The sequence below is a fragment of the Salminus brasiliensis genome, chromosome 2, assembly GCF_030463535.1.
Source record: "Salminus brasiliensis chromosome 2, fSalBra1.hap2, whole genome shotgun sequence".
NCBI classification, from domain to species: Eukaryota; Metazoa; Chordata; class Actinopteri; order Characiformes; family Bryconidae; genus Salminus; species Salminus brasiliensis.
The window spans coordinates 44,630,583-44,654,154 of record NC_132879.1 but is presented as its reverse complement, the minus strand read 5'-3'; the positions used below and the strand labels follow the sequence as shown (position 1 = coordinate 44,654,154).

Below are 23,572 nucleotides of genomic sequence, written 5' to 3'. Positions count from 1 at the left end.
CTATCTATCTCTCTATATATCTATCTATCTATCTATCTATTTATCTATCTACAGTATCTACCTGTGTGAGTATCTATCTGTCTATCTATCTATCTGTCTATCTATCTATCTATCTATCTATCTATCTATCTATCTACAGTATCTACCTGTGTGTCTATCTATCTATCTATCTATCTATCTATCTATCTATCTACAGTATCTACCTGTGTGTCTATCTATCTATCTATCTATCTACAGTATCTACCTGTGTGTCTATCTATCTATCTATCTATCTATCTATCTATCTATCTACAGTATCTACCTGTGTGTCTATCTATCTATCTATCTATCTATCTATCTATCTATCTATCTATCTACAGTATCTACCTGTGTGTCTATCTATCTATCTATCTATCTATCTATCTATCTATCTACAGTATCTACCTGTGTATCTATCTGTCTATCTATCTGTCTATCTATCTGTCTGTCTGTCTGTCTGTCTATCTATCTCTCTATATATCTATCTATCTATCTATCTATCTATCTATTTATCTATCTACAGTATCTACCTGTGTGAGTATCTATCTGTCTATCTATCTATCTGTCTATCTATCTATCTATCTATCTATCTATCTATCTATCTATCTATCTATCTACAGTATCTACCTGTGTGTCTATCTATCTATCTATCTATCTATCTATCTATCTATCTATCTATCTACAGTATCTACCTGTGTGTCTATCTATCTATCTATCTATCTATCTATCTATCTACAGTATCTACCTGTGTGTCTATCTATCTATCTATCTATCTATCTATCTACAGTATCTACCTGTGTGTCTATCTATCTATCTATCTATCTATCTACAGTATCTACCTGTGTGTCTATCTATCTATCTATCTATCTATCTACAGTATCTACCTGTGTGTCTATCTATCTATCTATCTATCTATCTATCTATCAAACTAAAATATAATGGAAGTGCAAAACTAAAGAATACACAACATGCCATGGCCAGTTGTGTCTCTAAGGGTGAAGGGAAAACTGCCATTTTCAGAAACATTCCGAGAGAGAAACTTAGACTATGATATTGAAGTGAAATGTGTGTGAATGTGTGTGAACGTGTGTGAACGTGTCTCAGGTTTGTTGTTGTGGTGATCAGTGATCAGTGAATCGGTTTCTCTGCGCAGTGCAAACACAGCTCCTGCCCAACCCTCTCACAGGACGGTAACCTGGCAACGGACGCGCGTGATACTTCGGGGCTTTCTCCCAGTTAGCATTAGCTAGCTAACCGTGTGTGTGGCGGGAAGGTGCGCTTTCAGTGGCGTCTACTTTTATGGCTACAAATTTGTACAAATGAAGTAAGTCGTGCAATAAAGAAAAATGTCAGATTTAATTCATCCGGCGTCGACAGCCGCTCTCTCCAGCAGCCAAACGCCAAGAACCCCCCCTGGGCCGCGGGTCCAAGGCGACAGAAGCACAACACTGCTGACCGAAAGTCCTCAGCCGGAGGGAGAAGGGTTCTCCACGGCTGAGGAGGAGCAGAGTGAAATGGAGGTAATGGAGAAATAACGTGTCATTCAGTTTTCTTTATTCATATTTATCAGTTCATATCAATTTATCGCAGAAAATGTCAAGTGAAACTGATCAGCATCTTAACGGCAGTGTAACAGCAGCTACTCTGCCTGTGTGTGCTGAAGAAGTGCCAGCTAACGTGCCTAGTTCTTTTTTCTGAATAACGAAGGATGGCGAACTGACCAGAGGTGAGGTGGCGAAGCATCTGTCCACCCTGGGACCCTCAGGACAGTCGTTTGCCTACCAGATTCTCTGTGTGTCGGTGGGTCTCTCTCTCTCTCTCTGTCTATGTCTCTCTCTCTCTCTCGCTCTCTCTCTCTCTCTCTCTCTCTCTCTCTCTCTCTGTCTATCTCTCTCTCTCTGTCTATGTCTCTCTCAGTCTCTCTCTCTCTCTCTCTCTCTCTCTCTCTCTCTGTCTATGTCTCTCTCTCTCTCTCTCTCTCTCTCTCTCTCTCTCTCTCTCTGTCTATGTCTCTGTCTCTCTCTCTCTCTCTCTCTCTCTCTCTCTCTCTCTGTCTATGTCTATGTCTATGTCTCTGTCTCTCTCTCTCTCTCTCTCTCTCTCTCTCTCTCTCTCTCTCTCTCTCTCTGTCTATGTCTCTCTCAGTCTCTCTCTCTCTCTCTCTCTCTCTCTCTCTCTCTGTCTATGTCTCTCTCTCTCTCTCTCTCTCTGTCTATCTCTCTCTCTCTCTCTCTCTCTCTCTCTGTCTCTCTCTCTCTCTCTCTCTCTCTGTCTATGTCTCTCTCAGTCTCTCTCTCTCTCTCTCCATCGCTCTCTCTCTCTCTCTGTCTATGTCTCTCTCAGTCTCTCTCTCTCTCTTTCTCTCTCTCTCTCTCTCTCTGTCTATGTCTCTCTCAGTCTCTCTCTCTCTCTCTCTCTCTCTCTGTCTATCTCTCTCTCAGTCTCTCTCTCTCTCTCTCTCTCTCTCCATCGCTCTCTCTCTCTCTCTCTCTCTGTCTATCTCTCTCTCAGTCTCTCTCAGTCTCTCTCTCTCTCTCTCTCTCTCTCTCTCTGTCTATCTCTCTCTCAGTCTCTCTCAGTCTCTCTCTCTCTCTCTCTCTCTCTCTCTCTCTCTCTCTCTCTCTATGTCCAAATGTTTGTGGACACCCCTTCTAATAAATGCGTTCAGCTCATTTAAGGTGCACCCACAGCTATGCACCTGTAGAGAAGTATAGTCAGTAGATTAGGACTCTGTGGAGCAGATAAGTATGAACCTATTGCCCATTGAATGGTGTGGGCTAGAGGGGTATAAAGCCCCTCAGCATTGAGCTGTGGAGCAGTGGGACTGTGTTCTCTGGAATGATGGTGCTCCATCCAAGACTTCTGTGATGAGTTAAGGATGAGGTGAGGTGGTGATAATCCAACATACTGACCTCACCAACACTCTTGTCGCTAAATGCTATCAGATCCTCACAGCAATGCTCCAAAATCCAGTAGAAAGCTTTTCCTGTACAGTAGATACAGTTACTCCAACAAAAGCAGGAAAAACTCTTCAGAAGAAACTATGCACGAGCAGGTGTCCCAATACATTTGTCCATATAGGGTATTTGGGTAAAAAATAATCATAAACGTGAATGTACAGTATGCTAGATAACAGTTGCATTGAGATATATTGCTGCCAAGAAAAACATACAATATTCAGCATGTCGACATTACGAGATCTGTTGCAAGTATGCAATAAACATCTAATTATTACATAATAAAATGTCTTCTAGTTATGTGAAAATGTAAAAATATGTCCGAACACAGAACAACTTATAGTAACAAGAAAGTATCTCATTGTTATATGTTGTAAACAAAAATGACATAAGCTGTTGTTTATGCAGAAGCTTTCTGTGTAGGTCAAGATGCTTGATTAGGAATAAAGCGACATCTAAGAGGTTAATTGTTATGTCTGTGTAAACACTGAGATTTAAGAATCCTTGAGTGTGAATATTTACAAATATGCTGTTCTGTTCAGTGACAATGAGCTTTTTCTGTGTCTATTTTCTTTTTCTGTGTTTACTTGATGCTTCTGCCAAGCATCAAGTAAAATTTGATTAAACGCTAAATTCAATAAGAATTATTTGATAAAAACAGCAGCCAAGTCCAAAAAATGCCAAGTCAGTTCCTCATTTCCCAGCTGTTTTTTTGCTTTTATGGCATAAGCACAACAATAGTCTGCCAGATAAATCAGTGTAAAACTATGTAAGGATATTTCTTTCTCATGAAAACTGAGATCATGGGCAACTAATAAAATGTATAATTATTTTCTTTTAGAGGAAAAATTTGAAAAATGTGTCCATTTTGTGCGATTACATCCATCTTCGAAAACTGGAACTCCCCCACAACAAAATAAAAGGTGTGTATGAAGCTCATGTTTGTGTCAGAAATATGTGCTACTTTTCAGAACGTTATTAATGGCTGTTACCAGATAAATTCATGTGTTGTCTTATGATCCTCTTGTTTGCCCTTGGAAACTTGGATAAGAAATCGCAGTTGTGTGCACTGTTGCCATCTATTCCTCTCTGTGCTTTCTGTGCTTAATGTTTTGTGACTGGTAGATTTATCCTGTGTGAGCCACATGCCAAACCTCATCATACTTGATGCTTCCCACAATGAACTCTCCAACTTTTTTGGATTCCAACCACCAAAATATCTCAAGGTGAGACCTTTTGAGTTGTAGCATAGCTTTATTTTTAATATATAAATAACTGCATCTCCTCCTCATTCCAAACATATACTATGATAGACAGTTTTATTTAGGCTTTCATGGTCCAGCAGGTTCATCACCAGGCTCACTGTTATGTTGCTTTTGTGTTGATTGGGTATTAGGTATATATTTTATCCTCCTAAAAAAATGTTTCCTTCTATAAGAGGGGTGGGGAACTGAGGGCCAGAGTCCAGCAAATATTGGTGTTGTCTCTGATCTAACATGTTTACTAAAACCTATCAATGAGTTGGATCAGGTCTGTTTAAGCAAGAAGATCATCCGATTTCACAGGAATGTGACCCTTTCCGACCAGCGTTCCCTACCCCTGTTCTAAAATGTCCTTGTACAGAGGTCCAAGAAGGACAGCAGATCATTTTTGTACATGTACAAATATTGTACAGATAAAGGACTCAAAACCCTTTTTGTTTATCTGATTACAAATATCCAGTATACTCACCACTGAATGTTGTATAGTGCTCACAATAAACAGTGAGTTTATTTACAGTGAATGTACAGTAATATCCCATGATAATCCCATGAATTCTTTGACTTATTCAAACATATGGACATTTTTTGATTTGAACACTATTAAAGTATATAGGTAATATAACTAAAAAAAATAATAAATAGAATGCTAATAGAGATACAGTTTTCTTGTGAGGATAAGGATGCCCCCACATTTATTACTACTTAATCAAGAGCAAACCAAACTAAAAGTCTGAGGTTTAAATAAGACATGTGCTGCCAAAATCATCTCTAACCAAATTCTAACCATCTCCAGCTGATGTGGAGCACCTGATTCTAATTATAGGCATTTTAAGTAGTAATAAATGGGTATATCTATATGTCATAGCATGTGACATTCCTCTGCACCTTATCCCCACCACACACATTCAGTCCTGTCTGTTTACTGAGTCTAATGTCTGTTGTATATTTTGTAATTATTGTATTGTTTATGATTCCATGTTTGCACAATTATGTCCCGGAGGACCGTAATTTCACTCCTTTTTCACGCCTTAATGTGTGGGTATCCCATTTCTATTAATTACAGGTTCTAAATGCTTCTGAAGACATTTATACAGGTTAACTTGTTACGTTATATTACCTCCATCTCTCATTAATGTGAAAATGAAGATCAACTGCCCATATGGTTCAATATGTTTAAAAATGGGGTGTCAACATTTTTTCACATGACTTAACAAGATGTTCTGTATTTCCAAAAGAATGCAGACATGCCATTATACCACTTCAAGGTGCACCTCTTGCTTGCTGACAACGTTAATTTGTGCACACACAGCTTGTTTAATCCCTGTGGAAAAAATGTTGGCTAGAGAGGTATAAACCTCCTCCATCCAAATCACTGGACTGTGGAGCCACAGAATTGCCTTTTCTGGAGTATGAAAGCACCATCCAATCCTATTGGGATGAGTTGTAGTGGTTTAGTTTGTGATCCTAAACTAATCACCAGTCATTAGAAACTGACTTTGCTTCATGGCTGTATTCAACTAAATCCTTACAGCAATGTTTCAACAGTGTATAGAGGCTGGTACTGGGGGCCAAACTCCCTGTTAGTGCCTTTGATTTCAGAATAAACTATTGGATGAGCAGGTGTCCTCACCCTTTTGGACATATAGTGTAATATAGGTTGTATTGCCCTTGGTATTTTCTTGCATTAAAAAGTATGTGACAACAGTAGTACGTGACTGCCATGGTCATACTGGGTGTTGAGCTGTATTAGAATGGTTTATGTAATCAAGTCATTTTAGTATACTGCTACAATGATAAAACAAAGAATCGTACTGATGTTTTGTCTTTTTCATCACAGGAAGTGAATTTGTCGCATAACCAGATTTCGGAAATGAAGGACCTATCTTCCTACCTTTCTCTATGCAAGCTGATTCTAGACTGTATCCTTTTAAATTCAGGCTCTAATCACGAATACTCCCCACCAACGTCAGACACAGCTGTCTTACAGAGAATGTCAGATAATGCCATATGTCATCCATATGTATTACCTCTCTGTTCTTTTTTAGTTCTTACTCCCTGTTCAACCTGTGGCTATTTCTCTTGCTTGCCCATGCTCTTGTTCTAGTAAAGCTGTGGTTCTACTGCATCATGTACGTCCCCGCTTCCTTTCTTTTTCATTCGTGACTTTAAGTCACTTTAAATAATCTGCACCTGAGTTTATGAAACCTGGCTAAAAAGGTCGGAGTACTTTGTTCCACTCCACATACAATAAGGCTGAAGAAGAAAATGTTCAGACAAGCTTTACAAGATAACATAATTCTTTTTTTTATACATTCCCTTACCAAAAATATCTACAGAGTAATACCACAGAGATTCCAGCTGGATTTCTACAAAACAAAAACATACTGCTACAGTAATTAAGCTACCTCACATATATACATAATTCAATTATACACAGTACTATTGTTTATATGCATGTTATTGTATAACACATGATTGCAGTAGAATTTGAGAAATCACATTTTCTACAATTCTTTTTGGGAAGATCATGTGATGCTGCAAAAACTACGATGTTGTGTTTCTGCAGGACTGAGAAGTTCAGCAAAATGATCCATCTACTTTACCATTTAACAGATTCCATGAAACTAGATCCAGAGGAAACAAACTAACTATGTATCAGATGGCTGAATGACCTTTGCCAATACCATTAGCCACTTGTAAGGTGGTTTGATTCCTATTCCAAGAGAACCAATTCTGTTTTCTTGGGTCTAAAAATAGATAGATATAAAAATGGAGATCTGATTAAATACAAAGTACATTAGGTAATAACTACAACTGGGCATAAATCAAGAACTAATTCAAAACCCACCATAAGAACCTACATACATATTCATGTACTATTCATATACTGTCCCTTTAAAAACATATTAATATGTGTGTAGTCTGCAACATGGAGGAGAATAATGAGCCAACTGAGCAGCTTTTATAATTGTTCATCAATTGTAATCGATGTAAAATGTTTAATTAATTATGACACTGATTTCAGGACAACATCACCCAGTGCTAAGTAATACACAATTAGGACTTTTTTATTCATACTGCCAATCATTATAGAGAATTACTTAATATACTTTGTATTTAACAGGATCTCCTTTCTTATATTTTAAATCGAGAAAATAGATCTTGGCATCTTAGCATAATGTGCTCCCACCTCACCTCAGGCATTTTCAGAGATAGCCCTAGATAAATTATCTTAGCTCAGCAGGATTTAAATCAACTATACATAATTCTTTGTCAGCTCCTGTGAGAAAATAGATACGTGCTGATGTTATTTGCTTGTACATCACTTTGTTGCAACATTTTTCTTGTGTTGTTTTACATTTTACATTTTTCTTGTGTTGAACTTGAATGTCTCTGTGTGGAATTGAGTCCAAAGCTTTGTAGTTGACTTCGTAGATCCTCAAATGCTTAGAATTGTTAAATCATCTACCTGCCTGAGCCACTAGTGGTTCACATTCGTCCAGTTGTGTTTGCTCAGTCTATTCATGTGTCATTTAACCAGTGTTTGCCTGTGTGGCTGTGAATGAAACTTTCTTTGTTGTCATTATGTAATGCATGAACACTTGTTTTTTACATTATGTTTAATGCAGTATGTCTAACATCTGTACACTGTAGTCTCAGAACAATCATTTTCTCAGGTTAATGCCTTGACTGAGTTCTTCACTGGCTAGATAACTCCATTTGTGAAATCAAGGGTCTGGAGAAGTGTAGCAGCTTGCTCCACTTCAGCATAGCTCACAACAAGATCTCACGCATCAGCGGCCTGAATAATCTACCTCTCAAACATCTCTGTCTGGTAATTGTCTGTTTCCTCAACCACTTTATCTGCAGTAGAAGTTCTCAATCCAGTTCAAGAGCTTGCATTTGGTTTATTTTTGTACAACGGGCTTGAGACATGGAGTACTCATTCACTGTCTCGCTATGTTGAGAGCTAGAATAACATGAGGCCTAGTGAGGTCAGGATGTTGGATGATCACCACCCCACCTCATCCCCAACTACCCAACAAAGGTTTTGGATTCCAGAGAACCATTATTCCAGAGAACACAGTTTTCTGCTTTACAGCTCAATGCTAGGGGACTTTTATACCCTTCTAACCCATACCTGGCCATACCATGTTTATCTGCTCCAGAGAGTTGTGTTATATTGACAGTACTTCTCTGCAGGGACTAGACAAGTTGAGTGTGTATGTGCATTTGCACATCTGTGTCAGCAATGGGTTCAACCTAAAGTAGCTGAATGCATTCATTAGAAGGGGTGTCCACAAACATTTAGACATTAAGCGTATATGTAATGGGAAGGTGCCTGTATACTTGAACATTGTAGAGTGTTCAAGCATACAAAGTCAATAGTGATAGCTTAACAGACCTAGATATTGAACCCAGCACTCTAAACACTGAGCCACCTCTGCCCGCTGTGTGTTAATGCTGTGCATTAATAGGCAATAATTGGTAACATCTAATCCTAGATGATCATGCAGAAAATTAGGGAATACAAATGTTTGGAATTGTTGCTTTTCCCATTTCAGTAATTCCACTGCTTATATTCTATGCTGGGATATGGCACCATATCTCCACATCTCGCTGGATGTGTATACAAAATGTATTACCTCTCAACGTAGAAACGCTATCTGAAGGGAAGTGCTATAGTTAGGGATTTTAAACCTTCAAAGAAAGTGTGAATATCAGTTTTTCATGAATTGCATATCTTAACATTGTACAGTTTTAAAGACTGTGAATTACACTAGGGAAGAACTGCCAGTCTGAGAGTAGCAGGTACTGCCTTGCATTATCCTTTGTGTCCGCTGATTTGATTGACAGTTTCATATGCTTTCTGTTTCCTTGGAATGTGAGGTTTGATTCTATTTCTGTACTATTGCTAGCATTGATGCAAAGCATTTGAGAATTAATTGAATATTTATTTACATTGTTAAAAAATAAGTGCTGCATTTACTAGGTATAAAAAAAATGAAACCACTAGCTCCCTTTTATTCCGGTGTGTATAGCTTGTTGTTGCTATGCTGTGCCTTCTCTTTGTTTACATTTCTAATGCATCTCTGTTGGTTTAATTAGCTTCAACTGCTGCTTTAACTGCTGCTCATAAGCTAGTGACACATTTTTCCCTTCTTTTCCTTTGTTCAGTTTTGTATCTCCATGTGATCCATCATCCATTGCCTGATTATTCCGTTGTGTCATCGCTTTCAGAAAGGTTACCCCTCTCATCGTGCATACACAGCCTCTTGCTTCAGCACCCCCCCCCCCCCTTTTCCTCTTGGTACAGATGACAGCAATGTTGTGTTTTGGGATTTTAAGTCATGTTTCCCCCACAGCGAATTCCAGACTGTATCCATGTTGTCACCCCAGCCTTTTAACAGAGTAAAAATGGAACCTGGTGTTGAATCCCACCATATGGCATGCCGACATGCCTCCAGACCCTTTGCCACTTTCACTGAAGGGTGTTTGCATTGTCCTTTATCAAAGTGATTCTTCATCGTCAGCAGTGCCGCGTCCTCTGTCGTCTGTTTCCCCCTTAGGGCACAGCTGCTGATGTGAGTGAGCCTGGACCACTTTCAACAGCACACACACTTTTACCCACACACACACACACACTCGCTCTCAAGTACACATTCCCACACGCTGAACCTGTCGGGCCCTCTGCTGCCCTGATACCCTGAGCAGGGTGCTCTTGTCAGGTAACTTCTCTCTCACCTCATCACATTCTGGCACTGGAGCATCCGGGACCCCTTATGGTCACCATTCCCCCGCTGTCTGCACTTCTCTGCCAGGCAGGGGTGGTGAGGGGGCAGGGAGTGGAGGCTGGGTTCTGGCTGACAGCCCAGAGTTGCCTTAGGAGGGCTGGGGACTGAGGAAAGGATGAGAGTGGGTCAGCGAGAGGTTTGGAAAGCTCCCGTCCTACAAGCACGCATTTCCTGCGTCTTACCAGCTGTTCAGCTGTCTGTCGATATGCCCATCAGCCCTGCCTGAGAAGAGCTCAATTGTTGGTGAAATTCAAGCACAAAAGAACTGTGCAAAGGAACTACAGGTCATTTCCTTTAGCTTGCACTAATGCTGTATGTCAGTCTCCTAATATGTGATTTCCTAATATGTGATTTTTGAAATAGTGTATTGCAATTGTAATTTCTGTAATATTGTAATATGACTAAAATACTGTTTGGATAAAATGATGCTTTGCCTGCCTGTGTTAGGGTCAGTAGTGCTTATACTTGTTATTTATTGATAAGTGAAAAGGATGACTAATTTAATATCTTTAGCTTATCTTAATGTCAGTGTTTTTAAAATGTACGTTATCTGCTGTGGTCTCACACCAGTTCCTGATTTTTGGTGATGATTTCTGTGTACAGAGTGGAAATCTGATAAAGAAGATTGAGAATTTGCATACGCTCCGGGCCCTGCAGGTTCTGGACTTGTCCTCCAACAGGATCCACTGTCTCTCTGGTCTTCAAAACCTCCCCCTCCTTGGAAGCATCAACTTCGAAAGTAATATGGTAAGAATTGTTTTTGTGACCTTAAGAATAACATGGTTAAAGTTGCTGTCTAGGCATTCCTGCATCTGTCACATGTTTTGATTCCATCTTAGATTAGCGAGATCAAGGAGGTCTCATATTTACATGGCATTCTGCTGCTGAGGGAGCTAAATCTCAAGAGAAACCCAGTGCAGGTCTGATCTACCTATCTATATGTAAATTGAATGTGGTCAAATCAGACAATGTATACAGTGTATGCTATTTAAGTCTAAAACAGCATCTTGATTTCACCTTAGACACACAAAACAAATGCATTGCTTACAGTACCTGATCTCATCACTCCATTCCTGCTGACTGCTTTAATACTCTACTGCAGGAACAGCCTGACTACAGGCTGATGGTGATCTTCCTTCTAAATTGTATAACTGAGTTAGATGAACAGGCTGTGACTGCTGAGGACAAGGTAATGCATTTAATTTTTAATTTAGTTAAAAATGTATCTGTGTAAATATTTGTATATATTTATTTCTAAATAATAAAGATTTAATAAAATCTAAAAAGTGTAATTTATGTTATATTTTTGAATCATAGATTTTGGTGCCTCTGTTGCTTGGTGTTTGTAGGTCACTGCTGTAAACAAGTATGATCCACCACTTGAGGTAGTAGCAGCCCGTGACCACATGAATCACATAGTGTATCAGCACATGCAGCCACAAGTCATCTTTGACAGGTGTGGGCCAATCAATGTTATAAAGCTGTTTTAATATGCCTGATTCTTTATTGGCTTCAATGGAGGCTGTTGTTCATATCAATCACATTATAATTTAATAAAATTCAAAATGTGTTTCTGACATTATACAGTATGTCATTAAAAGACATTGAGGTGTGGTTACACATTTAAATTAGAAATTGCAGAAATTATACATTGCATTATGCTGATTGCATTTTGTTCATAGTGTTCCATTAAACACATTATCAAGCCTGTTTGAATTGAGTGTTCAGTTTTCCATCTGTTTAATATCCAGCACCCTGCCCAGTCTAGATGCTCCATACCCCATGCTTATCCTCACAGGGCCACAAGCATGTGGAAAGAGGGAGCTGGCCCATAAGCTTTGTCAGGAATTCTGTGATTATTTTGCTTACGGGTGAGTCCTAGAATACTTTATGATGGCATATTCATGCATATCTTCATATATAAATTGAAATTGTATTAAGTATGGTTGTCATATATTTGTGGACAAAAGTATGGTGACACCTGCTGATTGTTTCTTCTGAAATCAGGGGTACTAAAAAACTTTGTTGGAGTAACTTTGTTACTTGTTGGAGGCTCTACTGTCAGGGAAAGATTTCAACTAGATTTTAGAGCATTGCTATGAGGACTTGATTGCATTCAGTGTCAAGAGTATTAGTGATGTTGATTATCACCACTCTACCTCGTATACTCCCCAGCTCCCTAACTCATCCCAAAGGAATTGGCTGGAGCTCCATCATTTCGGAAAACACAGTTCCACTGATTCACAACTCAGTGCTGGGGGGCATTTTACTCCTCTAGCCCACTCCTAGCATTGGGCATGGTGCTAATAGGTTCACGTTTATCTGCTCCAGAGAGGGTCCTATTCTATTAGCAATACTTCTCTACAGGGACTAGACAAGCTATGTGTGTGAGTATGTGTGTGTGTATTTGCAGGGGTATCTGTGCAATAGGTGCAACCTGAAGTAGCTGAATGTGTTCATTAGAGCGTGGTGTCCATAAACATTTGGACATACGGTTTATAAAGTGTTATAACTTGCAAAAGATCCTTATGTTTTATTTCCATATTTTAGTGCTTGTCACACCACCAGAGGGCCTTACTTTGGAGAGGAAGACGGCTCTGACTACCACTTTGTCCTGGAAGAGGAATTTCAAAACATGATTAGTATGGTATGCCCTTAATGTTTACCATACTCCTCTCTATAGCCTAGCTGGTCTGCTATTGACTAAACATTGGTGCTTTGGTCATTGTTCATAAAGTAACTTGAAGGTTTATATAAATAAAATAAAAATTTTAAAAATGGTTGAATATTAGTCATGCTAATAGTTAAAGCAGTATTATGCAACACATTCTGGATGGAAAGTGTTTCTTTTATAACATTTGAGCTTTACAAGACAGAAAACAAGCTTAATGGAAAACGCCCATACATCTGAAAGGCCCAATTCTTATTTTTGTTGCATTTATAGTGTGAAAGTGAAAAAGTCCTTTTTATCACTGTTTTTGTGTCATGTTACTCCTAATCAAACAAGTCCTAATCAAACAAACCAAGTTAGTGTGTGATCTGACATAGTTCTACTGACATTTAAGGCAGTGAATGTAGTGATACAACTCTGATGCACAATGCTTTGAATGATTTTCAGTAACATAACTAGGTGCGATGGTGCTGACAAGAATATGGAGCCCAAAGCTCGAAGGGTTAAAACACGCTCATAATTCATTTTTTAGTACCAGGGATCTTGGTACAGCTGTCTAGTACTTCTTCTGCAGTCCTAATTGTTACATGAAGCTCACCTTTCCTGTATCTCACAATAACACAATAATTAAAAAAGTAAGTAGTAATGGGATAAGCCCTAAAGCATACTGAGAATAAATGGAAACGTATTGTGCTAAACTGCTGCTTTTATGAGACCTTCAAGACCTGTGTCTGGCTGTTGTATTGCTCCTCCTATAGCTCTGGTAATATTCCCGTGTTCCTGCATTGAACTCGCTTCACAATTATTCGCAAATGTGCCGCACAGCCGATGACTTGGTGAATATTTGAAAATGGGACGAAAGACTGTTCCTCATGATCTGCTTCTACAGCGCTTCAGTGCTTTAAAGCTGTACTGTTGCAGGCTATCATTCCTCCTTTTAGGGTGGTTTTGTGAGTCCAGTGGGTTTGATGAATAGAGGGCGCAGGTTGATTTAGAGCGGAAGCCCTTTGAAGTGTGATTATAAGCGTATGCTGCGAGCATCAAAGGAGGAGTTTCAGGTAAGGATTACGGACCAGCTTGGCCCCATATCACACAGCCACAGATGTGCACCCAGATTCACCAGTTCTCGCTTGTAGTTAGCTGGCATTCAGCAAATTAACCCCAATCAACAAACTCACCTGAGCTAAGTGTAGCCTTCCCCCAGGCCATTTTCAAGCACAATAATGCTCAGGAGAGGTGTGTGGTTGTATTTTGTTTCTGTGTTTTAAATTTGTCATGAAGCCATATGCATGTTTTACAGAGCTTTGCTGCCTTCTGTCCTCGAAAATATAAGACAGAAAAAAGGCTTCAGGGTCACATTGTGTGATAAATGGTAGCACCCTGGTTAACAAGGACCAGGTGCAAATGGACACTGGGTCAGAAGTCAGCTGTGTGATGTTGTGGGAAGAGCTAGGTTTGCTTTGCGCCTGGGAGCACTAAACGGGAGAAGCAGCCATGGCAACATCCATTTAGTAGATGAATTTGACCCATAAATTTCTCCAGTGATGTTCCGTGACAACTACGTTCCATGCCTAGAGTACAGCATGCTCTGTCTCTGAATCCGATTCTCTCCCTCCCTTGTCTTTTAGGGTCGCTTTGTCCAGACCATGCAGTATGGAGGCCACTGGTATGGTTTTTCTCGTGAAGCCATTGAAAGTGCAGCAAGAGAGGGCCTTGCTTGCTGTGTTCATATGGAATTGGAGGTACAGTATTAAGTAAAAGATTGAAGATTATTTTTAAGCCCAGCAATGTGGAATCGCTGTGAGTACATTTACATTTTCCAGTCTAAAGTCTGTACTTCAACAAAAAGACCTTCGGAAAAAGCAGTTTCTGTCAGTGATGTTTAGGCTTCTAAATAATGTACACACAAGAACAACACTTTTTCCTACACGTTAGAAATATGTGAAAGAATAGGATATTTTAGCTTTGTTAACCATGTGAAAGAACACACATCTGTCTATTTTATGACTTTGGCATGTATGCAACCTTTGTTTGTCTCTGTTTTTTGTCATAGGGTGTGTATAGTCTGAAAAATTCATATTTTGAGCCCAGATACATCTTGCTGATTCCTACCAGTACTGAGGGGTACATTTCACGCATGAAGGCACGAGGCCTCTACAGTAACACCCAGATAGACACAGCTGTGTCACGTATTGACCTTTATATCAGAGTCAACAGAGAGCAGCCTGGGTTTTTTGACAGTGTGATCCCCAGTGGTAAGAATCTTGATCTGGTGCAGTGTACATTAGTGTTACTATTACATAAACATGTTTACTTATTTATTTATGTAAATGTTTATTTGTGTGGTCAAAGTTGTAAGGAAATCTACAACTTCTCTATAAAGATTGCTGTTTTAGATTCATCCAACCAGCGCAGTAACAAATGGGAGTGATCCTTATAACATGGTCTGTTTTGCTATTAGACAATCAAGAAGAGGCTTATAGAAGGTTGAGACAGTTAGTGAAAGAATTTTTGGGACTGCATGAGCAGAGCGCAGGAGGAGGAGACAGTGCCAGAGTAATACCTCACAGTTCTCCCCAAGGTAAAACACTTTTATCTTTTGTTACTCAGACCATCCGATGTGGTCACAGAAAAGAAATATAGATGCTCACTCACTTTTCACAGTGGATAATGAAGTAGGGAAATTGTGACCCTTGTTTGTGTTCGATATTATGTCTCTCTCTGTTTAGATATAGCTGGAGCGTCTCTAGCAACCGAGAAAGTAGATGTCAACCCAATTGACACTGACAGCATTAATTACTGGAACAAAGTCCAGACCAGGTTGACTCCTCAGAAAACTTCAGCAGTGAGAGAGACCGTTGTTAAAGCCTTTTTGAATGAACTCAACTTTGTGTAGTCAAACGTTCTACTAGCATTTTTTAAGTTTTGCATCTCACTTTGGTCAACAATGCATTTCAAGTTAAGCCGACTCAAAAACTGCAGCTGATATACGTTTATTCCCATCTGTAGGTTAGGACTCAGACTTTGTATTATCAGACAGAGATTATATTCTCAGACTTCTAATCATTTAGGACTGTGGATTCAAATGTATAATCTCTTGTGTCTAGAGCAGCCCCCCCCCCAAAAAAATTTAAAAATAAAATAAACAAAAAAAACTAAACAAAACAGAAAGGTACATTTACTCAGGACTGTGTTTTTATGTAGTGTAATTACACACTCTAGAGTGCCCCAGTTGCCTGTTCTTCAAGTGTGAGGAGATAATAAGTTCAGATTCCAGCAAAGGCCTCTCAATCTGGGGATGTCTCATGGGACGTTCTAACATACAAATAGGAGAAAACAGCAAACTGATTGAGAGGGAGAAACACAGTCTACATTACATAATATCTTAAACTCTCACAGAATATTTAAGGTGTTTCAGCTGCAGCATATTTACTAATGATTTTGTGGTTTAACCTAAAGTGCATTGGTGACAAAACTGAGATGCAGAACTACAGATGTGAGTAAGAACTTATGACTAAACTAAGTTGATTTTAAATGAATTCATTTATTCTCTGTAATCAGTTACTTTATCATTTTATCATTTTTTTTTTGTTTTTGTTTTTTAAAGTATTGTCTTTCTTACCTTGTATGGTAGGAACTGGCATCTATACACAGAAAAAAACAGTTGCTTCGAGAAGCTCTGATGGGAAAGAGTACTGGGGTTTATCCACAGCTCTTTAAAAGGTAAATGTACTGTTCTATATAATGTTATATAAGAGCATATATATATGTGCTCTTCTGTGTTGTAATTTTTAACTATTATATATTAAACCTCACTGTCAGAGCGTTGTATTGTTACAGATGTTGCTTCTTTAGGACAAGGCAAAATTTATATAAAAATTGTGTAACACTTCCAGCAGAGGGTGATATTGAGCTCAGGACAGTTTTCCTTTTTTCTAGTAGTAATCTATTATGATTTACACCCTTGTGCTTGTTGGCCATCTGACCCCCCTTGTCTTTCAGGATGTTCCACTATTTCAGAAAACATCTGTCTGTATTTTGAATGCTTATATAATGTTAGGGGAGTACCTTTTAGATGAAGCCTGCAATGCTTTTCTTTGGCATGAGTACACTTGTGCTCTATCTCAGGCAATGTTAAAACACCTTAATTAAATGTGTGCTTGTATGTGTTGCAGATATGCTCATACAGCTCCATCGTTATTGGGCCCTCATTCTCAGCCTGGTGGATCTTCCTCCTTGATCCCCAACTTTGGCCGCCCCTTGTCTGACCGCATTGAGGACAGCAGGTATATCACATGCAGCCTGACCCTTTAACTTGTAATCTCTGCCATGCCAACACACATAACCCTCTCTACATCTCAACCTTCATATGTGTGCTACATATGCTTTCCCATAGACATAAATTGGTATGTTCATTATTCTCCTAGCCATCTCTTTAAAAAAAACAGCACATCTTGAATTACACCTGTAGTTTTTCATTCTCTCCCTGTTTTATTCATCAAAGCTTAAATGTCAGAGTTGTCCTCTCCAGGGCTAAGCAAAAGCGTCAGCTCTTGCTTACCAACACGCCATATGGGGGATGTGTCTGAGCATACATAAATGCAGATTTATAGCTATTGCTGCTTGTGTTGCTCCTCTGTGTCTGCTTACAGGGCATAAATAGGCTAGGGAACTCAAAACTACATCTGTGAAATATGCATGGCCTCAGGATATTTAAACTTGCGTTAATTTAGCCTGTTAAGAAGAGTCCTGAGAGACTCCCTTTCTGAGTCGCCAAACCCTCCTGCTGTACAATTACTAACTCATTTCGGAGCTTATATGATGAAAAAAAAGTACACATACACACATGCTGTAATTGTGTTAACGTTAGCTTTTTGTTTCTCCCCCTGCTGGGGGAATGCCAGATGCCTCTGGATGCACTTATCCTGCATCTACTGATGAAGCTCTGAAGCCAAAGTGGTTTCTTACACACTCTAGGGCCCTTACTGTAATAACAGAACGGTTCTAAAACTGGCGTCTCTAACCTGCTGTTAATGAATGGTTTGGGATTCTACTTAGTTTATTCTTTATTGATGAATGTGTTTCATTTGAAACCCATAAAGCAACTAATACAGCCTTTGGTGCAGTATTTTCCTGACAGCTGTATTAAGTGGGGTTTTGAGAGCAGAGCCAACATGCTTCTGATAGATCAGATTAATACAACTCCACATATTTCTTTCTTACTCCCTCACTCTCTCTTAGCTCAGAGGAATCTCGTGCCAGTTCTGGCCTGTCCGTGCATAGCTCAGCAGGGGCACTTTCTACAGGGAGCCCAGCTGAAGGTTTGGATGCAGGGTCAGGGGCAAAGGTGGAGCCCTTGGATATCTCTATGTTGGGGCAAAACCTGGAATCACTCAAAGGCAAGGACCACAAGTCACTGATTACATACTGTTACTCCACAGGCCCTAATAAAACAACATTCAATGTCAATAACATTGAGCTATAATTCATTTGGTCTTGCAATTTGTTATTTTCTCTATTTTCTATTCTCTATTTTCTAACTATGCATTTGTACTGCCACAGAACGCAGTTACAGGCATTGACTGACTTCTACACATTAAATGAAGGCAGCATCTCTCTATTTCTCTCTATTAGGTTTTGAAGGACCATGCTTACACTCTCTATATATAACTGTTCACTCTTTGTCTGTAGATCAAATGACCCCAGATGCTCCCCGCTCAGTCTCTGAACGGGCCTCTCCAACTCTGACCACCTCCCCAGGCCGACCAGGTTCCAACGCTAAGCCCATTCTGCCTCCCATTCCGTCTGGCCGCAAAGCCGCTAAGCCTGGTCCCAGGCAGTAATTGACAGGGCAGGGAGTGGATGAGGAATAGCCAAAGGAAAATGATATAGAAGAAAGTGGTGTTTTATAGAAAAAAAGTTAATTATGTGGATGTTAAACATTTGGAAGAAAAATAAACTGTACAATATTCTAATTAATGTGTTGTACAGACTTATAGCACAAGACTCATTTTGCTGTAACTTGGGTTACAAACAAAACTGTGTCTTTCCTTTGTGTGTAGCTACTTAGACAGATGATAATCATGACTGTACAGTAACTGATAATGACATGCCTGATGATCTGCTAAAGGCAGTAATCTGAAACCTAAATTTGCAGTTCTGTTAAGAACAACTGCCGCTATGGACAGCAATGAAACAGGAGTCATAGTAACACTTGACATTTCTCCCATTTTCTCACCACTTATCTGAACTCAGATAACGAATTTACCAATCTACTCCCTCACTGTTTAGAGAGTGTAAGTTTTCTAGAAGTTTATGTCTGTTCTTAGGATAATGAAGTGACTTACAAGAGAAAGTGACTTAATATTCTCTGTAGGTAGGAAAATGCTCTTCACTTGTATAAATGAATTATTGTAGTGTATAAAATACATTAAGCAATTGTAGTATTAAAGAATGACTTCTAATCACTGAATTCACTGCCCATTTGTTGGTGATTGTTTTATTGGTTTTATTTAGTGTCTAAAATGTGTCACTTTCTATGTTTAACTTACTTCTAAGACATACATTTAAAATTATTCCAACAGCTTTTTTGTACTCATTCATTGTAATCTCTAAACTGAGTATGCACACACACACACCTGGCCATCTGTCAGTGTCATGCCCTCAAACCAGCAGATGTTGTAATGATCTCATAATTTAGAGGCAGTTTCAGACAAGACAGGCCCACAATGCTGCAGGAGCTCACAGGCATAACATACTTAAGAGTCAGTCTTTACACTCCCTTACATTATCCAAATACATGACCTCCCACATCTGTCCTGTAGGCTTCCACAACTGAAGACAAAAATTCATATTTAGAAATAAATGTTCAATTTATTAAAATATACACTCACAAGCACTTTATTAAGGACTACTACTGATTAAGGCCTCCATTTCCCTCTCAAAACAGCCTTGGTTCTTTTTTATGGCATGGACTGCACAGATGTTGGACATTTGTTTGAGATTCTGGACATCAAAGGAATGTTGACATGATTGCTGACATGATGGTAACATGCAGTTTTCCAAGTTCGAATTTCCCATTCCACAACATCTCTAAGGTTCTTTTGGATTTAGATTTAGTCCACTGGAGAACTCACTGTCATATTCATATCATGTGCAATAATACTTACATAGGCTGTGGCATTTAATTAATTGATTGCTGATTGATCGCTATTAACTGACCCAAAAAATGTTCCCTACACAATTACAGCACCTCCACCAGCCTAAACTGTTGACAAAAGGCAGGCAAGATGTTGGTGAGTCTGTGCTCACTGCAGCCTGCAGATTTTTGTTCTTGGCTGAATGAAGAGGAACCTAACATAGTATTCTGTTGTAGCCCAGCCACCTCAAGGTTTGACATGCTGTGCATTCTGAAATGATTTTCTGATCTCCACTGCAGCTTTTCTATCAGCTCCAATCTTGTCCTCTCTTGTCAACAAAGGATTTCCTACAAGATCAATTCTCAGTGCAGTTCAATTCTCAAATTATCCCATCTGGCACCGACAATTATATCGCATTCAAATTCTGAGATATTTGTTTATTCATTCTGATGGTTGATGTGAACATCACCTGAAGCTGTTGACACGGAACTGCACAGTTGTATGTACTGTACTGCTGCCAAGTGTGGCAAATAGGATAATTGTTTGTAGTTGTACAGGTGTTTCTCATGCTCAGTGCTCAGTAGAGTATATATTGTATCTGAAGTATGTGATGTTGCTGTTTTTAAAAGTGTGCATGCTTATGTTTGTATGCCTGGTATGTCTGCCAGAGAAAGCATGTACAGAATAGTTTCAAAGAAATCTAACTTGTGTACTGCTTTGTCTCGTGTTATTACAACCTGCTCCCATCTAAGCTGATTATAATGATGAATTTTACCAATTACCTTTTTTTTCCAAGATACACCTCCATTAAGGAATAATTTTGTTCATGAAGAGCAAGGCTATCCCTCAGAGAAAGACAGACCTTAATACGTTAAATTAAACAGTGACAAACCTGAAGAACAGCAGTGTTAATCATCGATTGCTCACTGAGATGTCCAGCACCAAACTAGATATGAGCATTACAATCTGCTGTGTAGTGGTTAAGGTAGCAATTGTACCAGGTGCCTAGCTCACACATACGCTATGTCTGTGGCAGATTTAGGTATGGGCGATATGGGCAGCTGCCAAGGGCAGCATCTTGCCAGGGACGGCATGGGGCAGCCACAGTAAAGAAAATAGGAAAGCTAGGATGGGATGTCCTTATCATCAACTATGGAGTTCTCCGTTATCTTAGCTCACTTTGCTGCATCAACCAGTTAAATATCACACCTTTTCTGTACCGCCAGCCACACGTTGTTCTTTCTATTCGTTTTTTATCTTTCGAATGCTAGACATATGCTATAAAATGCAGAGTATGGGCCAACATGGCCAGCCCACCGGAAATAATTCTGAACCTCCCTATGGCCAGTGCTACTACCTGGGGAGGCCTCCCACCGGGAATAACGAGATGGGAAGGAGGTGTGATAATATAATGAATGACTTTGCATGCAGATGCAGATGCAGTTTTATGCAGTCATTATTTTATGTGTTTCTTGTTTGATGAGCCAAAGTATAATTAGTTCATCTCTTTTAAAAGTGTTCGATTTGTAAGATATGGAATTTGGAGCACTGAAGGGAGGGCTTGCCTACGGCTCCACACAAGCTATAGAACGCTGCACTGTGTGGTTAGATCTTGGTTTGAGTGAGTTTGAGAATATTGGTCGATATTGCATTATTTGTGGATCAGTATAATAGAATACAATCAGCTTAGTTGTCATAGAGGTCTGGAAAGCAAGTTAGCTAGACATATGGTAAGGCAGTAATGGTGAAGATGTGTTTCGACTGTGCACTTTGTTACACTCATACAGCCTAAATCTCAGATTGTGACTCGGTGGATGGTCCCTTAGAAGTAGGGCCTTTTGTTTTTATCTTTGTGTTTTTACAGCACCCATCAAAGTGTAAGTACAGTACCACACAAGTGTTGTGTCTGTGTGCCCATACAAATAGGCACACCTGCACGGTCAGTGTGCATTCTCTTTTCTTGCTGCCAGCAGATCAACGCTTCGACATAACACAAGTGTATTTTAGTGGAAATTGTCAACATTACATAAAACATAGAAAACACATTCATTATGAGAAGACCAAGTGTCTTCACAGTTGAAGGCCATACCTTGCAGTAGAGCCGTCGGGCTGTGGAGTCAGGTGTGCTTTGTCTTTCAGACAGCAGCGGGAACTAGAAGCTCTTCAAAGTCCAGACACCTTAATAGGGGCTTTGAAATATTTGATTCAGTTTTGATGATGAACGAAGGCTACTGAAGCTGTGAATCCCTACGTCTTATATCAGGCAGTGGGGGGTACTGTGTGAGCTGTTACTGGTAGCTGAGCCAGTCTCATTAGTGCTTCTTCAGATCTTGTCCAAATCAGTCTTGTCTTACAGAGATAGAGAGTTATGCTGTCTGAAAGAGATGTTTGTGTGAAATTTGTGTGCACGCTTATGTGTGTGTTTGTGTGGATCTGGAGCTTAACAGTGTACATAGTGGTGTGTGTTGTTGGCACACTGCATTGAACACTAGGGTTCAGTTCTCTGGGCATATAGCACACTACACCAGTAAGACTCCTAACACTACATTTACCTGTGTAACAGATAATAAGAGAAATGGCATGAAAGATAGTCAGTTGAATATGTAGCATTTGGTTATACGAGTAGTGTCTTAGCTTCCTACTTTCATGAAAACATTCAGGGTCATTCAAGTCATGAGAAGTAAACGTTGCAACTGTGAGCATTTGTACATCATGCTGTTGTGGATCTGGCTTTACATAGGCTGTCTTTGCATATGTAATATGCATATTTCTGGGAACACTTTATTTGAAGCCTTCTACATAGCATTGACCTAACCATGCCGTAAACATGCCATGGAAAATTCTAAATGCTGCCATGGTTTGTGTCATGTCACAGCCGTGTTTTTCCTTGTACCTGTCATGAAAGACACTAGCTACAGTGTTAGATGTCATGACAGTATCTGTCATAATTACCTGCAATTATACCATAACACTGTTAGATTACTAGACATAATCTATCGTGACAGCTGAAGACAGCACATTTCATCTTTCTTAAAATGTTTAGGGCAAGGTTATGTCAGTGTTATGTAGCAGGGTTTAAGTAAATGGTTACCCACATTGATGTTCCACTGAGTTGATGTTTACTGGGAAGGCTCCTGTTGGATCTCTGGCTTGGCTTTTCTTCTCAAGGCAGCGACTTAAAATGCATTATCTGTTCTGAATAGAAAGTGACCAAAATGTCTCTGTATATTCAGATTAATTCCTTGTCAAGATAGTGGGAGAAAGTTTCTTTTCTTTCTGTTTTTAATTAGGGTATGCAGTCATTGCAGTGAGTGGGTGTTGTGTGACTCTTTTAATTAAAAATATCACTTTGAGTAATGAAGTGCTAATGGAATGTAATAGCACCGATCAATATACTGTACATGTTGAGCACTATCTGGACTCCATGATGTATTCTGCAACCACCAATCCCACAAAAGACGTTCACTTGCATAACTCAAATTGGTGCACAGTGGTTAAAAAAGTCAACACAGCTTAATGACGTGGTTTAGATGTTGGATATTGATGTGTGTATGCAGTGGCTGTGAATATTATTACCTCATTTTGTTACATTTGTCCAAATCCTCCCACGTAATAATGAGCACTGCCGTAGTGCCGTAATGTTGTATTTCCTAATGGAGGTCTTAGCTACAGTTGACCTGACTCACTGATGGAATCTCAATCATTCTGGTTTTGCACATTTCATGTGACA

At 39.4% G+C, this 23,572-nt stretch overlaps 1 protein-coding gene across 2 annotated transcripts; it reads left to right on the top strand.

Moving 5' to 3' along the window:
- The first annotated feature begins 1,219 nt into the window (after nucleotides 1–1,219).
- On the top strand, nucleotides 1,220–19,150 carry lrguk (leucine-rich repeats and guanylate kinase domain containing). 2 transcript variants are annotated; one of them, XM_072672899.1, is made up of 20 exons: nucleotides 1,220–1,538; nucleotides 1,726–1,818; nucleotides 3,817–3,898; nucleotides 4,101–4,201; nucleotides 6,075–6,156; nucleotides 7,948–8,072; nucleotides 10,636–10,779; nucleotides 10,872–10,952; nucleotides 11,135–11,221; nucleotides 11,382–11,488; nucleotides 11,784–11,903; nucleotides 12,583–12,679; nucleotides 14,332–14,445; nucleotides 14,757–14,958; nucleotides 15,165–15,284; nucleotides 15,433–15,548; nucleotides 16,338–16,426; nucleotides 16,879–16,989; nucleotides 17,945–18,102; nucleotides 18,395–19,150. In XM_072672899.1, exons 1-20 carry the CDS (start codon nucleotides 1,365–1,367, stop codon nucleotides 18,544–18,546), a joined length of 2,355 nt encoding a protein of 784 aa, XP_072529000.1. In that variant the 5' UTR covers nucleotides 1,220–1,364; the 3' UTR covers nucleotides 18,547–19,150. The 2 variants fall into 2 exon arrangements, with proteins under 2 accessions (XP_072529000.1, XP_072529001.1); XM_072672900.1 differs by lacking the exon at nucleotides 11,784–11,903.
- The last annotated feature ends 4,422 nt before the right edge of the window (nucleotides 19,151–23,572 follow it).